Consider the following 16668-nt stretch of genomic DNA (forward strand, 5'->3'; position numbering starts at 1 on the left):
TTAGGGCACTATTTAGACCCTATAAATAGAGTCCAAAAATAATCTCAATATATTTATTTAGATAATAATATGATTTTTTAATATATATATATATATATATATATATATATATTTATTATTGTGATTTGTTGAACATTGGTATGACTTGCATTTATCATTTCCAGAATAATCCAGAGATGCATCATGAGAAAGCATTAACATGAGATCTCAGATGCATCATATAAAAGTTACTGTGGGTGAAATCAAAATGCCAGAAAAGAACAAAAAGTTTTGGTGTCAAAAAACATGATGTGCTGCAAATTTTGAAGAGCCTGGAGATTGATTGAGGCATAAGTTGATGTAGGGATTTTATATGGAAGGATGATTCAATGTGTGTGGCTATATATATTGCTCATTATATGTACAGGTGCAGATGTCATGTCACCAAACAGAACAAAGCCGTAAGTGGATTAGTCCATTTAAAGAAGCAACTTTTGGGATGAACTCCACAACATTATCAATAAGAGAAAAAGAATGTAATGGAATGCACATCCAGAAATCCATGACAACCTAATCCAAGAAATTGTCGAGGACAAGAAACACTGCACAGCCAGGCAAGTTTGCATCAATAACCCACATGGCTAGAGAGAGAAACAGAGAATGACTGTGCATGATAACAAAAGGGGTTATTTTCTGCATAAAACCTTTTACAATAACACAACATCAATGGGTTGGGCATCCAACAAGTTCAAGCAACAACCAAAGCCAATAAGTCATTCAGAGAATAAAGAGATATATGGTAGACAACCTTGGCACCTGTGGCGACAGAATTAGAAAACAGCATGATACAAAAGGAGGTAATTTCTGCACTAGGCGCACATAATAGAACAGATATAAATCAGTTGTGTCCACCATTTCAGTCACCGAGGACATGATCATGGAAGTGGTCTTGAAGCTTTAATTTAGTACACAAGATAACAAGGAGTGGCCTGACTGGATCATGAGGCACGGGGCTCGGAGGGCGTCGTACAGGGGGCAAGAGAGTTAGGAGCAGGGGCAAACCCACCCCCTCTTACAGACAAAGTCGGGCCTCTGTGTGAGCTGGCCCTGCTAACAAGATTGTCATCGAGGAACACAACGATCACGGTGATGTCATCATGGAAATGACGACGAACCCCACGATCGATCTTCTTGAGGTCAGAGTATCTCATTTCCCTCTTCTTGGCTGCTTCCTGAAGTGCAGCTTTGATTAGACGCCGAGCACTCCCCTGCAGTTCATAGATATGAAACTAACCCATCACTGTGAAACCATGGCAACTACTGAGACATGCAAATGCGCTGCCGAAGTTTTATGTTAAAACCAAGAATGCTGATATAATATGCATTTACTTAAAATTCACTGACCCATTTTGTGGGCCAACTAACCCATCACTGTGAAACCATGGCACCTACTGAGACATGCAAATGCGCTGCCTAAGTTTTATGTTAAAACCAAGAATGCTGATATAATATGCATTTACTTCAAAATTCACTGACCCATTTTGTGGGTCAACTAACCCATCACTGTGAAACCATGGCACCTACTGAGACATGCAAATGCGCTGCCTAAGTTTTATGTTAAAACCAAGAATGCTGATATAGTATGGCATTTACTTCAAAATTCACTGACCCATTTTGTGGGCCAACAAAGATCTCCGAGTCAAATGCGAGAAGAATGGTACCATCATTACATACTCCAAGTACAATTTCTGTATTTCCCAGATATGACCAACATCTGAAGTTTTGGTTGGATCAGACCATAATGCCTGGTATATACCGGTCCAACCATGAGACAGTACATGAATCAGATGAAATTGCTCGGTCCAAGTTCATACTGGAGTATATATATCAAGTTGTTACCCCAGGTATATTGCTCAATGCCTAAAACCTCCTCATCAGAAACCACTCTTCTCATCTGATTCCCCTTTTCCTCTTACCTTTTTCTCCATCAGGAGCTTGTTTCCTCTCTTCTATTTTTCTTTATTTTTTTCTCCAGGTTTCTCCCTTTTAGCATCAAATTTCTCGAACTGCTTAAATTTAAAGCCTTTTACCTCCTTGCTACAAGATGTATTTCTTGGGAAGGAATTTAGTGTCTCCCTATTAAAGCAAATTTAAAGCTTGGCACCATGTTCATTTGCTTAATTTTCTTCCTTAAGAGTGGTATTTTGCTTGATGGCTTAAGTTTCTAGTTTCATGCTTGCATTGTTCTATTAAGGGCAGTTCTATGCATATTTTGCATAGATCTATTTGAATCTATGCTGGCACCACATGTTGGCCTTGTGAGGATCCTCGCTAGGTTGGAAGAGACTTGGCCAAGATTTGCACTCATTTGCTCAAGATCAAAATCTCCAACGAAGATTGGTGTAAATCTAACCCTAAATTCGAAATCTCCACTGAAGATTGGTGAACATAGGTTAGATTGCATATCCAGCTAAGATCCACAAAAACCATCCAGATCGATGTGGTTCTACCTAAGCGCTCACAAATTCCACTCCATACCCACATATATCTAAGCTAGTTCCACACAGATTAGTCTAAGACTCAGTAGATTAGGCCTAAATCCTTGCATAACTAACCTAAGGACATGTGGATCTAATCAACATATATATATATATATATATATATATATATATATATATATATATATATATATATATATATATATATATATATATATATATATATATATATATATATATATATATGCCGATCTAACAAAGATTCCTCTAAATGTAGGCTAGATGCATTGAACACCATCTGGACTTCTGAGGATCTATGATAGATTTAGGTTTTTAACTCTCATTTTAAATACTGTTTTTAATATTAATTGGGAAATAATATCAAAGTAGCTTCAGAAAATAACAATCGGAACACTATCTTCCACAAGTCCATCAATACATCAGATCAGATTCATGATGCAATCTGATGGAGTTGAGATTGGAGAAAGTCATAGTTTAGATAGTGATAACTGACATTTATTTCAGGAGGGTCATTTAACAACTGATGGACACACATTTGCATCTTTTCTGGACACCATGTGCTGCACATCTATGGGTTTGATAATGGACATTAGTGACATTCCAATGTTGATGAAGACATTGACACAAGGCACAGTTAATCATCCATTTAAGAGAAAGACTGCACTCAAGGTTATGTTTGAGATTGAGTGACTGGTCTAAATCTAGTTTTATGAGCTCAGGTGGCAAAAGATAGTTGATGACATCAAGGAGATGATCAGAAACATATATCAAGGCAGATAGGACTTTCCAATGGTTATAGCCCTCGTACCAACATACAATTGATCGCAATTTACCAAGTCCAAGGTTTTGTATGGCTTAGACCCACAACTGCAACATGTTCATGGCAGTTATACTGTTCTGGAGCTTAACAACCATTATTGGAGTTACAGCTCATACAATATACACAAGCAAGAGTGCAGGAGTACCAACTGTAACAATGGTGTAGGCACCAACCTGCCATTTAATGATCACTTCTCAATCCAGAATTGGCACATGGTATATTGACACCAAAAGTTATGAGTATCATGAGTTTTTTGAAAAGGGTAAGTGGCAAAGGCGGGATTTGAGTCCAGGACTTTGCGATAAACTATCAAGATCCTTACCAACCAAGCTAGCTAACACCTTCATGAGTATTATGAGTTGGTTTTACAAAATTATGACCTCGATATTGGGCCACGACCACCTCTTGAGCACCACAACATTCATTTTGGTATTACATGAGGATTAGGACTTATATGGTATGCCTTGCACCCATGTTTCAGCATTTATAAATATACATATCATCGAATATATATCATGTGCTATCTTTATGGACTTGTGGAAATTTTTTGTACATGTGATTTTGATATGCGATTTGTAATGACTAAGAACTATATTTTGATTCATTATTGAGACAAGAAATGTATAATTTAATAGGATGTCGACCAGTATTGAACCATACCAGCACATGTTCGTTGTTACTGGTACTATATTAATCTGGTCGATAATTGGTATTATCACATGTTGACTTGAATTGGTTCCAGGCTGAGATTTTATGCCTTGGATATGACAATAAATCAACTAATTTGCATGGCTTGATGATAAACAAAATAAAGTTTGTATGAGATGGATCCACTTTCTCTGGCTTAAGCATTATTAACTTTTTATTTTATGCAGGCCCTCAAATATGGTTGAACTAAATATTCAATCCAAACGTGGATCAAAAGGATAGCTTTTGCATCAAAAGAACATATCCTTGAGTACATACCAAAGCTTCTTTAAAGAACCTACAAATTGGGATAAAAGGTTCAGAATGAGATATCCATACTATCAATCAACAATGTTGGAGATTTGTGTTTGTCAATCTATCACTGTCAAAAAAACAGGAAGGAACCTTTTTTTTTACTGCTACGTATGGAAGATGGCATAAGAAAGGTTTCAGGTTTCAACATCTACCCTGCAAGTTCAAACAGGCAAAAGAAAATAAGATTTGAGAGCATGATGTTCTCAAATATCTCATCCATGTATTCTGAAAACACCAACAACCTCATAGCATCAATGTCTAAATTTGCATGTCATTCTTTAGTTATTAGACAATGCAACTTGATATAAAACTTCAATGCCTTTGAAGTTATTCATAGTTGCCATGATCTTTGTCCACTTTAGAGTTTTTGACATTATCTAGTGCAAATAGCTAACTAACTCTTCAACTTAACCTTCAAATCTTGAACTCTTTCATAAATACTTTAGTTAAAAATTTGCCATAAATTTATTGACCCCATGTGCATGGAAGGAGCAAAGAGTTTTTTTTTTTTTTCTAGGATTCAATAGTTGTTAAACGGAGAACATAAAGTTTTAAATAAAATAAAATTGAAAAATGATAACTACCCGACTCACTCCAACTAAAAAAGGGACTCAATAGAATCATATCGTTGATAAAGAGAATGTAATCTCAAACAACCCACACATACATAATGTGAGAAAAGATATATCTTCCATTTATTCAGCAATCTATCATGTTCTAGTAACGGTCCCATTTCCGCTTTTCAAGACCCCCCAAGTATAAGATAAAAAGAAAAATACAAATATCATGAAGAATACAATAAAGAAAATTGCATTTAATAAGTCAAAATATATCAATCATGCCATTTTTTCTTCTTCAAGAATATATTTCTTTAAGTTTTTTCGATATCATCGATAGGCCTCCTTCTTTGTGAAAGAACTTCCTTTTAGAGATAAAATCTTCAATCAAATTGAATACTTCTTTTTTCTTTTTAATCTTTAATCAAACCTAAGATTTTTCATTTTCCTTTTATCTGGAAACCTTTTGTATTCTCCTTGGGCAATCTTAGTAACTACTTATAACATTTGCAAAAGATTCCCTAACTAATAAAATTCATCCAGAAGACCTCTGTCCAATTCACAATTCCAGCATGGATTAGCCAATTTTGTCCAAGTCTGACTTATCTGTAGTGGTAGGACTGAGAAGCCAAAAAAGCAAATCAGCCTTGGTGAATATTAATCTGGGTTGGCCAAACTGGATTTAGATTAGCTGATATGGCAAACTTGCTCTTCCCATAATATTTATGCATCAATTCTTAGCTGCTTGCACAAGTCAGATTTTCAGGCCAAGGATCATATGCAAATTTATCCAAGGTTGGGACAACTCCTTGTCTCTATTGAATTGTTTAACACATTTCCCAACCTTACATGTCCAACCACTTTCTAATTTGATTCTATGTGTAAACTCAATAACTTGAATCATAAAATGCATCACTTAATTTTCCAAAATGAAATAGAAAGAGAAAAATTCATTACTTAAAATGATTTTATTTTGTATTAGAAAAACAATGGCCACTTATGGACTCTATTAAAAAAATGATAAAATAGTATAAAGATAGAAAACATACACTGTGAGGACCATTATGAACAATATCCACTGCTTCTTGGTTGCTAAGATGCTCCCAGAGGCCATCAGACGCAAATATAAGAAACTGATCTTGTGGTTGCAGCAGTTGCACAGAAATCGATGGCTCTGAGCTGAGTATGGGTTTTTTGAAAGGTTCACGAAGTCGAAACTTCGCATATAGTGGTTCCCGGTTAAATTCTGCCTTCTTTAGGTATACATCACCAATCGACCTAGAGACCTGCAAGATAGATGTATTTGATTAGTAATAAGCCACAAAGATACAAGAAGCTAAATCTAGATATTGTTCTTTATAAATGAATAAGTGAGACTAAATATTAATATATAAAGAATCTGTAATTTGCAATAGATATGCCAGTTAGACTAAATATTAAGAATCAGTAAGAAGCAATAGATACATAAATAATGTACCATGGTTGGAACATTCATTTAAACAACTTAAGGGGTGCATGAAGATGATTATTAATGTGATGGTGGTGAACCTCAAGGTATAGAGCAGGTATTTAGTGAGCAAAGATTTGAAATTGGGCTATCTACAGTGGACTAGCATTTGATAATCACACATCACATGTTCCCTTATATGTCTGTTAAAGCAAAATTTGCAAAAATGTAAGAAGGGCCTACCAAGGGTATAGAACTTAGTTTCCTTCAGTTCCAGTCAAGACCACCAAGTTTTGGTTTCAGCAGTTTCAGATCAAGTTTCTATTAGAATGAAAATTTTAACTAAACAAGGCATAATGTGCTATCTGGATTCTTTTTTTTATAGATCACAGCTACTTTTGAATTACAATTTGTACTCTATGAATGATGCAAAGTATAATATATGGGAAAATTAATAGCAGTGATCAACACTACCTGTATTTTCAACACAGTTTTGTGGGAAAAATCAATTTACGCCATTCAATATTTTTCTCTACATGAAAAAAAAGTATAATAAAACATGCATCTTCTGATATTCCAGTTTGTCAAGATTTGTAACCATAAAAAGAAAGCAGACCATCGATTACATAGTCACTTGCAGTTTGTTATGAAACCTTTGATGAGATAAAATTTGCATACTTGAAAATTGACAAGGACGATTGTCTTCAAACCAGCGATTTAAAAAGGCGCTCGGGCGCTTGCCTAGGCGCTCGGGCAAGGCGAGGCAAGACCCGAGCGCCTCGCTAATCTTCCAGGTGGCGCCCTTCAAAGAGGTGCTGCCTAGGCGCTCGCCCGAGCCCAGGTGTTGGGCGCTTCGGGCGAGCGCCTGGGTTAACCAAGGCGACCGAACCAGGATTTTAGGTCTGGTTTGGTCCTGGTTCAGTCTCCGATGGTTAGTTGGTTCAATCGAACCAACTAAAACCGATATCAGTGACAACCCAACCCTAACCCTCGTTGCCGCTCTCTATCCCAATCCCGCTGCTCGTCGCTGTTGCTACTCGCAAACGCTGCCGTTGTCGCCGCTCGTGCCTCCCGCTACTCACCGCTTCTGCTCCCACTCCTGCTCCTGCTCCTGCTGCCATTGCTCGCCGCTGTCGCTGCTCGCAAACACTGCCGCTGTCGCCACTCGCGCCTCCCGCTGCTCGCCGCTCCTGCTCCTGCTCCCGCTATCGATGCTCGCCGCTGTCGCTGCTCGCAAACGCTGCCGCTGTCGCCACTCGCACCTCCCGCTACTCATCGCTCCCGCTCCTGCTCGCCACTCCCGCTCCCGTTGTCGCTGCCGCTGTCACGGCTGCCACTGCCGCTACCTCCTTACACTCCACTGCCGCTGCCGCTTCCTTTTTTCTCAATCAGCAGGCTCATCACCCCTTTACACTTTCTTCTTCTCCTTCTGTTAATAGTATACAGTATACTGTTAACAGTATACTGTATACTGTTAATATTATTAAATTTATTTAAAATTATTAATTTTTAATACTATTAATAGATTAATAATATATTATTTTGATTTTAATACTGTTAATTTTTATTTATTTGAAATTATTACTAGGTTTCAAGATAAATGACAAGTGTACAGAACAACTCAATAGAGTCTCCAATGACATCAAAAAAAGATTCAATGAAGATGATTTATGTGAAAATGACGATAATATTGATTATGATGAATGACTTTGATATAAAATTTTATTGTTTTGAATTTTGAAACTTTTTGTTAATGTGACATTGTGATTTTGTATCTTAGATTTTCTTAATTTAATAACATATTTTAATTTAAAATTTTAAATAATTATATTTATTAATTATATTATATATTTTTATATTTTAGCGTCTCGCTTCGCTCGTACGAGCGCCTAGCGCCTCAAGAGTTTTTGGACCTTAGCGCCTTTTGGCGCCTAGCGTTTTTTAAATCATTGCTATAAACAAATAAAACAAATTGGGTGCATAACGAACTTAAAAGTAAGGTGGATGAAGAAGAAAATCCAACAAAACATGGTAGAATTGAGAAAATTGCAAATAAATCTTGAATAAATTAGTAACTATCTTGATAAGCGGTAAGTCCGCCAAAATGATGGACATAAGGGCCAAAATAAACAACATACTGACAGAAAGTCCTCCATGACTAGTTCTATATGATTTTGACAAAATCTGGGTGAAAACATTCAAAAATGACAAAAGCTAGTGGGCTGCTAATGAAACCAACCATATCAAGCCAAACAGGTGGACCCAAATGCCGTGTAGGTGCTAAATTGAACAGCCAAAACTTAAAACTATTTTATTAAAAACTAACAACAAACAACCTAAGATAGAGAAAAGAGTCAGCATGGTTGAACTAACTAAAAGGATAAATATAATTTGTTCAAATTAGTAAAAGTTTAAGAAAATTAAGCTTCATTTATCCAAAAATAATTATAAATAAAAAAAAATCAATATTTAATAATTTGAGAGTACTTGAAAGTCTTGACATCATCTAAAAGAGAATTAGAAAAATATTTTTCCATCTTCCATCTGCCAATTCCTATTAAGAGTGATATCCTCAAGCAAGCAGAACTACCAAGTCATTTCTCATTCCATTTACAGAGGCTAAATGCAATTTTCATTTTTGATTCAACAGTTCATGAGATGCAACCCTCTCAAATTAGCAATGCATCAAGTAGAAAAGATGGTGACTAGTGATATGAAGTTAACTAAAGTGGTTTGACAGAAAGTTCAGCAAAGACTATTTGACAAAGTCTATTCATGTACCCTTTGAATGCCTTCAAGCATCCTGACTACAAATAAATGAGATCAACTGAAAATTTAAAACAGGTTTCCAGAGGAAGTTACAAATTTATGGCACTCGTAAATTTGCTACAGATGCAATTTTAAGTTATATAATGGATGAAAAAAATATGTGCTTTAAATTGTTCAAGGTTGAAGAAAAGGAAAAAATCAATTTAAATTCATTTGAAGGATAAATGTTTATATTTAGACCGGAACAACCTCCATCAAGTGATTGGCTTCTATGATTATCGAAGATACTGGTAACAGGTCGTAAAACTTATCCGTCAATAGAGAAGACAATGTCCCGATATTCATAGGTGAAAAGATGGCTCGAAACACAAATCAAAATATAGCCCTCTTAATCTACAAGTAAATAATGTTCTGGTCTCAAGTTATATCCAAGAGTATCAGTTCACCTAAACATGAGAAGTCCTTAAGGCAACCAAGTAACAAAGCAATCAAGCAAAAACATTTTGAAACAAACTCGTTATCTCCTTCTTTAAGATACTAAATTATTACAATAACGATATATAAACGTGTACTGCCAAACCATTTAAAACAAAGAATTTCATGCATCCACCAGTTGCTTCTATGGAAGGATTTCATTTGATGCTTTGATGAGGAGAACCTACAGGCCAGCATGATTGGCTACTTAACAATTACTTTTTTCCCAGTGGATTAACAACCATTTTTCAGATCGAAGAAAAATAATTCAAATGCATGACCCTTTGTAAACTGCATGCAAGTTAAAGAATTAGAAGGTCCTGTTCTAGACATTCGATATGGAAAATCTGAAGAAGCATAAATACTAGGTGGTCTAAAACTTGTTTTCTCGTTCTTCAGTAAATTAACAAGACGATAAGTTTTATGTTTGAGCACCTGGATAAGGCCCTTCACACGCCAGACATTATGCTTTAAGACAACAATTTGCTTGTCTTCTGGGTGCATTGAATGCAACTCCTGTCTCACAGACTCAATTCCAGCATTATGCTCTGCTGACAACTGGACAGCCAAAACTTCTCCAGTTGCTTTTACAAGTTTCCCAAGAACAACACGGGAATCCCCAAGATTAGCTGTATATAGCATACTACCACAGATTACACCAACCAGACAGCACGAGCCAACAGCTGCAATCTGAGGTGTCATAGGCCATTGCTTGTTAACCAGAGAGAAAAAACCTTCCTCTGTAGCTTGATATGCCTTCCTTATTACATCAGCTGACATGGCCTGCTGTTCAGCTGCAAATCCTGCCAAAAGGTCTTTTATCACACACACGTATAAGAACAGTAGAATATTTGTGGGCTGAGATATGGTGTGTTATATCTCGGATTTGTAACAAAGTGAAAGAAAGAAACCACAATTTCAGGGTCTGGAATCCCGGAAACAACACAATTTCACTAACAAACAATAACATCAAATTCAAAACCTGAGCAAGATGTCCAGTACTATAAAGAACAATAAAGGCAAGGGCAAAAAACATTTCACGGAGCTGCCAATTACAAACTAAAGCTTTGTTACATCTCACAGCTGGTTCCCAAGTCTAAAAGCTGTCCATCCATTCAATTATTAGAACATGTTCTTTAATCAAGAGTATCATCCCAGTTGAATTGTATTCAACCAGTTACTCAAAAGTAGCAAGGTAGATGGTTTCTTAAAACAAAATAACTTTTTGTCTTAGTGAACTTCATGTACCAATTCACCAAGTTACCGAGCTTAAAAAAAATGAATCAAACCTAAACCCCAAGATCTAAGCATGCAGTTTGGAAATTAAGAACTTACTTTTCAAATGCTGAAAGAGATGATCATTGATATAACGGGAGGTTTCTGGACCTCCATGGCCATCATACACACCCACGAAGGTACCATATGGCCCGGTATCAAGCAAGCTCAGTGGTCCAGACTCGATCTGGCTCTGGTCCTCAAGCAAGTTGTTTGCTTGGACCACGGCCATGGAGAACTCACCGTTTGTGTGTTGTCCGCTGTCCTTGTACCACAGAAGCCCATCCTGCCGGCCTACGACCTCAGAGCCTGAGTGGACAGACCGATCCGATGGCTGCCAGCAGGCCCTCAGTAGGTTCATCAATGCTGCTAGCATCCCTCATCTCATCCAAGCTCGCCTTCTTAACATCTATTTTAATTCAGTTAGTATCCAACAAAGGGGAAAGAAACCAATTTTTCCGACTCTGCATCAAGAGAATTCACATAGATCGCATCAGTTACCAGATAAGAATGATTCGAAAGCAGCAGCAGGAGACTCCATCAAAAATCCAACTTTTCTTTCTTCATAAAGTCGGAAACTTTATTGCAAACAAGAATCAAAGAGGTCGAAAAAATCACTCTTTGACTACTTTAGTACGTTATGTCAGCAAAATATGATCATGAAATTTGCTCGTACAATAGGTCTCAAGTTCAGAGGCAAAAATCTAAAATCAGAGAAATCGATTACCTCCTCTCGAGATTCAACTCAACCCCCGACGGCGCGGCCGACAGAAAATCTCTCACCAAATTAGACAGAACCAAGTCCAGGATCAGCCTTTCGTGCGCTAACTCGAAGAAAAGAAACGATCTAACGACCCACGCGATCTTCTCACCAATCCTGACAACCGCATCTTCTCATCCATGCCGACCGCGGCCTCACGAGCGGAAGCGGGATAATTCCCAGAAAAGAATCGCCCGTCAGAAACGCCTCAAATCCGACGCGTCGCACACGAAAGGGCGGTCAAAAACAGCTATTTAGGTCTAGGTTGGGCGATTAATTGTGCGGCAACCTCAGATCTGGAGATGACGAGACGATTCTTCTTAAAAGGATTGAAGAAGTGGGAAGATGTGAGGTTGGGTTTGGCTTCCAGGCAGGAGATTTGGAGGAAAAGAAGGCGTTTAATCTCTCCGACACCACTAGCAGACAAAGCCCCTCAGAAACCGACAAGAGAGAGGCCAACGCCAGCGAGGCACAGCGGCGGCGACGGGCTCCACCAACAGACCAGAAGAGAGAGAGAGAGAGAGAGAGGGAAGGAGTAGGGAGTACACATCCGCAGATATTTGTACTATAGTCCCTAAAGAGATTACAAATGCTAAATTTAGCCCAATAAGGCGTACGTATGACTATTTCATGCAAATACACCCCTTGGTGACATGAGAATAGTCAAATAACCCCTAAAAGGATTTGTAGTTTTCTGCAAATAAACCTATCTATCTATTACTCGATGGTGTTAGACATTTTAGCTCATCGATTCCTTTTTTTTTTGTTTTTTTGGTGAGAATATTTTATGAGTGAATCCTAATAATTTTAGAATTATTATTCATATCTTTCTGGATTGGATTCAGACATTAGAATGAGATGTATTGTTACTCTTAACTGGCAAAATATTTTTATATTTTAATTTTTTATTTACTAGATTAGATTTTATGAGGAGACTAATAGAAAAATAAATATTTGATTCAGATTCAAGAAGATTTTGGATATTTAAATATTATCGAGGAACTGATGGCTGTCCGCCTACAGGACGATGCAGGGATTAAAAAATATATCATTATATTCCTAAATCCATTCAAAGAATTAATATTTTTTTATTTGTGATTTAAAAAATAATTAATATTAAAAATATTTAAATCAATAAAAAATCATTTTAAAAATAAATTTTTAATATTTTTCAAACTCCATAAAAAAGAAACTTATAAAATAATAAATATTTAAATTAAATATTTATATTTTTAATAAATATACTAAATATAAATATTAATTAAAAAAATAAAAAATATTAAATATTAATAAAATAAAAACTTGGAACTACTTAGGACAAACATAATTTTATTTTTATTTTTATTTTTAATAAAATCGGAACACTGACCATTAAGAAGGGTGCGGCGTGTCTATCCACCAAGTCTTGTTGCTTTCTCGGTGACTCACATGTCTACGACCAATGCGTTTACTAGCCTTGCCATGTATTGCACGTATCCACTCTGCTATCATTTAGGAGCGGGCCTACCCATTACGGGTTAGAATTCAACTTTTCGGGTATGGATCGATGTAATAGCATTCGTTAATTTAGTGGGTCAAGTATAAGTAGTATGCATTCTCCATCCAAATTCAATACTACTATGTGATCAAATGTTCGCGTGAGGTCGACCTCAACATTACAATTTCTTGAGCTAAATGAGGATCTCGTGAATGCATTATAAGTATTGAACTCAATCACAAATTTTTCATGACTAATAATTTTTAATTTAATAAATGTTACAAAATCATATTCGTCACAAAGAGGGGTGTAGGGAGGAGAGTTTATCGTTTCATTTATAAAATTTAGAATATGAACATACGCGATATAAATATTTAAACTCTCGACTAAGGATTTCATTAGTCCGAGAAACAATGGTTTGTATTTAAAGTTTTTTCTTTACGAGAGTTTTGCTAGATATACCCAAGAATCTTTTTTAAAATAAAATACATAATTATTGGAATTTAATTAGTAGTTATTTTATCGTGGATAGTTTCATCAAAAATAATATCAAATATTATTTAAACATAAAGAATCGTCTAGCTAAGTTAAATATTTTTTTATGTAAATGATAAACGATCAAAGGATCAAAATCTTAACTAGTTAAATTAGAGTTGTACGATATTTATTTTACTGTGACCGATGATACAAATCGATTTGGTGTTATTCATTAAATCTTCAAATTCTTTTTTATGACAATTAACTCATATGAAAGCATGACGGATGAGACTTGCCATTGTAGTGAACTTTCGAGGCCTTGTATTCATTTTTTATTCTTTGTAATTTTATATTCTTAATAAAATAAAAGAAAAGAAAAAAAGAAGGAAAGATATGAGGTGGTCCTGATTTATTTCATGGCGATGTTTTAGACCAGGAGAGAGAGAGAGAAAGAGAGAGAGAGAGAGAGAGAGAGAGAGAGAGAGAGAGATGTGCTCGAAAATGATGAGGTGGGAGCCTTCTCAGAAGCCACTCAAACAACAACAGTGCATGAACTTGCACTCATCAATGCCATGTTATGAAGACACTTTGTCCTTTGCCCCTTCACCATCAATGCCATGCTCTCTCTCTCTCTCTCTCATGTCATTGTTAGGGTTGTGGGGTCTCATCCCCGCTTAGCTTGCTTGCTCTTGTCTTATGTTATTTAAATTTCTCTCACTAAGAGATCAATCTTCAATAATGAGTCATTGGGGAATGCTTCTTATGATGCCCGTAATAACCTTTTTGGCTGAGGTTTAATAGGGTTGATAAAAATTGATTTCAAGATGAATGGTGGGATGAAGCTCAATAGTATAAAAGAAAAAGGCCAAACAAATTATAAAAAAAGTATTGTTCAACTCCTTGTGACAATTTTAAATAAATTTTTAAAAAAATTATATTTTAACTATCAGACCAAATCTTTTTTAATAAAGCTCTCGTGAAAAATATATAATGACAATGATTTATAATCAATTGAGACTCGAGATATAAAATTCATTCAGTCGAAAAATGATCAAAGTGTCAATTCGGCATACCACATCAATGTAGCATCTAAATAGAATATTATTGGCTTGAGCGTTTAACCAGCCTAATTACACGTGCTCTAAGTTTTTGTAGGAGTCATTTAAATTATAATTAGATAGTTGAACTTTTCTTAGATAAGAGAAAACTTTGCCTCTAACAAGTCACCTCATGGGTTCAAGTCAAAACTCCTTGGAGATCTACTCTGATTAGACTCAAACTCAATCTTCTCGAGTTAATACTACTCTAACTAGGTTTGAAGTATATATTATAGGAAAATAAAAAACATAAGACCCTTAGGAATATGTTGAGGAGGAGACTCCTCTCCCAACCATCCACATAGTGGTTAGCCTCTTCTTATCCCCTCTTCTTATCCAAGAGAACATCCATACCAATCCAAGCTATACACTTCTATCATTAACTCTTTAAACGTTATAAACTCTTCCTTAATTGAGAATCCAACTAGGATAACTATATTTACTTATCCCTTTTTCGAACTTAGTAAGTTTAGGCTTTAATTAGAATGACACGGATCATTATCCTTCTTCTCTCGCAACTTGCATAATTCATGACAGTTTTTAAGTTATACTCTCCTATCATCAACTCTTTAAATATTATAGATTCTCCCCCAATCAAAAATTGAACTAGGATAATTATACTCGTTGATCCCTTTCTCAAACTTAGTAGGTTTAGGCTTTGATTATAATGATATAGATCGTCATCCATCTTCTCTCATAACTTGTATAATTCATAACAACATATGTCTCAATAGAAATAGTATACACTTTTATTACTTCTTGCCCACCTTGTGTTTAACTTCATAAATATTCTGGACAAGTGATATATTTTAAATAACAATACAAGATCACCCATTGGGTGATCAAACGTAATCCGGTACAAGTATAAGGCAAACCTCAAATATCTATTATTAAATTAAGTTTGATGAAAAAAATTAAAAAAGAAAGATGTGCGAACAAAAAAAATTATATGCTCATTAATTAGGTGGCAAATAAATGATTAGACTCAAGTCAAAGTCAGATGCTTGACACAATCTGGTTAGGAAAAACTACTTCATACATTATTGCAAAAAAACATATCCAATCTAGTTTTAGAAAAAAAAATATGTGACCCACTTTAGTGAAGTAAAATTTTTTTTATCTACTCCCGACTGAGATATACCCTATGCACTCTTAGACAAGATATGTCCAACTAACTTTAATTATATGAAAAAATCCTAAGAAGAATAATGTTCGACCTAATCCCAAATAAAAATTCATGATCAACTCTAGTTTGGCAAAGATGTTTGGCCATTAACTCACTATAGTTAGGCATATAACCTCGACTCATTCAAATCGATTGATCAAACTTTATCGAGCAAAAATACAAGTACACTTCATATGTCTGTATATAGAACATAAGCATCAAGAGTGTTCAATGCACTCTAACCAAGAATACATCTCTCGACATCTGATGCATCTGCCTATGACAAAAGTATCTAAAGCGCCTAATATACACTAATTGGGTAGAACATATCACTATACCTAATTCATCCATGTAATATGAAAATATTTAATAGAGTACATTTTGACACCGCCCAATTGACAGCCACCTTAGATCATGAGTGGTGCCATTTCGCTTAGCTGGCAACCACTTCAAATCACATGTGAGGCTACTCCAGCCAAAATAGCATACACATCTCGAAGCAGGGCAAAACAACACAGAGATTATTATGTTTTGGAGCGACTTGACTCAGAAATAATGCCATGTTTCAAGTCCGAAGTGGTGCACTGCAAATCCACGTCAACTAAAATCAAGTAAGGTTAGCCATCAAAGATACAATCTCGCAAGGCATGGGCTCGGGAGGATAGCCTTAGAACAGACAAATTGTCCGACAAAAATATCGATGGACACCAACGAGCACAAGGGGAGTCGAGTCCCCGCAAGAGGTATAAAAATCACTCTTAGATAGATGTCGGGGGAGAAGATTTATTATCTATACAAATCTAATTTAAGCTTCGAAGAAGTCAAGCTGGAACTCCCCTCTTTAGTGTTG

The 16668-nt window shown here is 35.9% G+C and overlaps 1 protein-coding gene across 1 annotated transcript; it reads right to left on the reverse strand.

The window, feature by feature from the left end:
- Window positions 1-650: 650 nt before the first annotated feature.
- Window positions 651-12124, reverse strand: LOC103977277 (probable protein phosphatase 2C 60). Its single transcript, XM_009392744.2, has 5 exons — window positions 11570-12124; window positions 10903-11306; window positions 10003-10370; window positions 5927-6163; window positions 651-1247 (listed from the first exon to the last, which is right to left on the reverse strand). The coding sequence occupies exons 2-5, from the start codon at window positions 11216-11218 to the stop codon at window positions 978-980; spliced, it is 1191 nt and encodes a 396-aa protein (XP_009391019.2). The 5' UTR covers window positions 11219-11306; window positions 11570-12124; the 3' UTR covers window positions 651-977.
- Window positions 12125-16668: the final 4544 nt, after the last annotated feature.

This window comes from Musa acuminata, chromosome BXJ2-3, assembly GCF_036884655.1.
Source record: "Musa acuminata AAA Group cultivar baxijiao chromosome BXJ2-3, Cavendish_Baxijiao_AAA, whole genome shotgun sequence".
Lineage (NCBI taxonomy): Eukaryota > Viridiplantae > Streptophyta > Magnoliopsida > Zingiberales > Musaceae > Musa > Musa acuminata.